The 1,784-nt window shown below is 61.5% G+C and overlaps 1 protein-coding gene across 1 annotated transcript in view; it reads right to left on the reverse strand.

The window, feature by feature from the left end:
• Positions 1–1,784, reverse strand: part of AGXT (alanine-glyoxylate aminotransferase) — a gene marked incomplete at its 5' end in the record, with an annotated part of 3,601 nt that overhangs the window by 367 nt on the left and 1,450 nt on the right. The window contains 6 exons of the mRNA XM_009073153.1: positions 16–90; positions 435–563; positions 755–850; positions 960–1,029; positions 1,265–1,360; positions 1,612–1,696. Coding sequence (XP_009071401.1) covers positions 16–90; positions 435–563; positions 755–850; positions 960–1,029; positions 1,265–1,360; positions 1,612–1,696 — 551 coding nt within the window. The remainder of the gene's footprint in view (positions 1–15; positions 91–434; positions 564–754; positions 851–959; positions 1,030–1,264; positions 1,361–1,611; positions 1,697–1,784) is intronic.

The raw sequence follows: 1,784 nt of genomic DNA on the forward strand, positions 1-1,784 counted from the left end.
GCAGCACGCAAGGGCATCCCGCAGGGCGTGAAGCAGACGGTCCACGTTGTCGCTGGTCGAGTTGCAGCCCATGAGGCCGATGCGCAGGACCTGGGAGGAAGAGGGTGAACATCTCCCTGCAGCACTCACCTCTGTCTGTGCCTCAGGACCCTGTCCAGGTGGCAGGGTGCAGGGTCCTGTGTGAAGCATGGGGCATGAGAGGGTGTGCACGGCTCCCTGCTTGCTCGCATTTAACAGGCAGTTCCTCTAAAGATGTGTCACCCGCTAATTATGTGTGTGGTTATTCAATTAGGTGGGTGATTGTGTGCGGTGATTGTGCTATGCATTGCTCTGGGCGATGGGGCACAGCCAGCCACATGTGCACTGTCGGCAGGCAGTGAATCCTGGGGTTTGGTGCTCGGGCATGGGCAGCAGGAGGGGAGGACTCTGCCCACCTTGCCCACTGTGGGGCCCAAGCCCCCGGCAATCTCCATGGCATACTTGTCCATCAGAAAGGCCGTGATGTCCTTCCAGTTGTAGCCCTCAGGCACCCTGACAGTGGTGATGGTGGGAAGTCTTGCCTTCTGGGGAAGACAGAAAATGGGTTCAAACCCATGGTCCTATCCCCTGGTGAGCCCAGCAGACTGCCAGGAGAGAGCATCGCTCAGGGGGAGAACTTTCTTCATCAAAAGCTGCCCAGGCACATCTCCAGCCATGGAATGCTGTGTCCCCATGCTGCCCCTGCCCTGTGATGGTGAGCTCACCCCATACCCACCTCCTCCTTTACGAAGAGCTCGAGCCCCAGGTCGACCAGCCCCTGGCACAGCCGGGTGCAGTTGGCCTGGTGTCGCTCCCAGGACCTCTCCAGACCCTGCAGGCAGAGAGGTGAGACAAAGTCTGTTCTGGACAGGCATCTCCTGGCACCCACCGCTCCTCCACTGGCACTGCTGGTGCCCTCCTGCCTGCCTGGCACCACTCACCAGCTCTGCCAGCATGGCCAAGCCTTCCCGCAGGCTGAAGAAGCTGTTGATGGGTGCTGTGTGGTGGTACCTACAAAACTCAAGGGACACCCAGAGGTGTTCAGTCTGGCCACAGCAGAGCTGCCCCCTGCTTGCAGTGGGGGATACCAGGGGCATGGCGTCCTCATCACCCAGCACAGAGTGGTGTGACCAGCACACAGGGTGATGGGGAGACAGGGGTCAAGACCTGAAGGGCAGGAAGCCCTGGAAGGGGAAGGCTGGAAGGGGACAGCTGCAGCCCCTGTGACCAGAGAGCCCACCCTCACCTCCGCGGCTCCCCGTTACAGCCCCAGTAGCTGGCCAGCCAGCCTATGTCCAGGTAGAAGGAAGGGGGCTTCATCTTCCTCCTCAGCACCTTCTCCCTGGAGAAGCAGAGTGCTGGGGTGAGGCTGGACCTTGACCCCAGCAGCTCCAAGGTGGGGTCAGTCCTGTGGGAGGGAGGACCCCCCCCAAGGCAAACACAGATTCACTTCAGCGCCCGTTGCTGCCCAGAGATGGGCTGGGCACTGCTGCTGGGCGTGCTCTCCGCAGAGCGGACTGGAGCGGATGGCTGGCAAAGGAGGGAGGGGACAGCCCTCCCAGCCCAGTCCTGCGGGGTCGGGGCTGCTCTTACCTGGCTCGCTCGCTGAACGAGATGGGGGCACTGCCCGGGGGGGCGTTGAGGACTTTCTGGGACCCCGAGTATAGGACGTCGATCTCTGTCCGAGAGGGAAAGGCAATTCCTTAGGGACTGGAGGCTCCCAGCAGGAAAATGCTGAGCACCCCAAGCCCTGCTGTAAGTGGTGG

The sequence above is a fragment of the Acanthisitta chloris genome, unplaced genomic scaffold (genome assembly GCF_000695815.1).
Source record: "Acanthisitta chloris isolate BGI_N310 unplaced genomic scaffold, ASM69581v1 scaffold18874, whole genome shotgun sequence".
In the NCBI taxonomy this organism is placed as follows: domain Eukaryota; kingdom Metazoa; phylum Chordata; class Aves; order Passeriformes; family Acanthisittidae; genus Acanthisitta; species Acanthisitta chloris.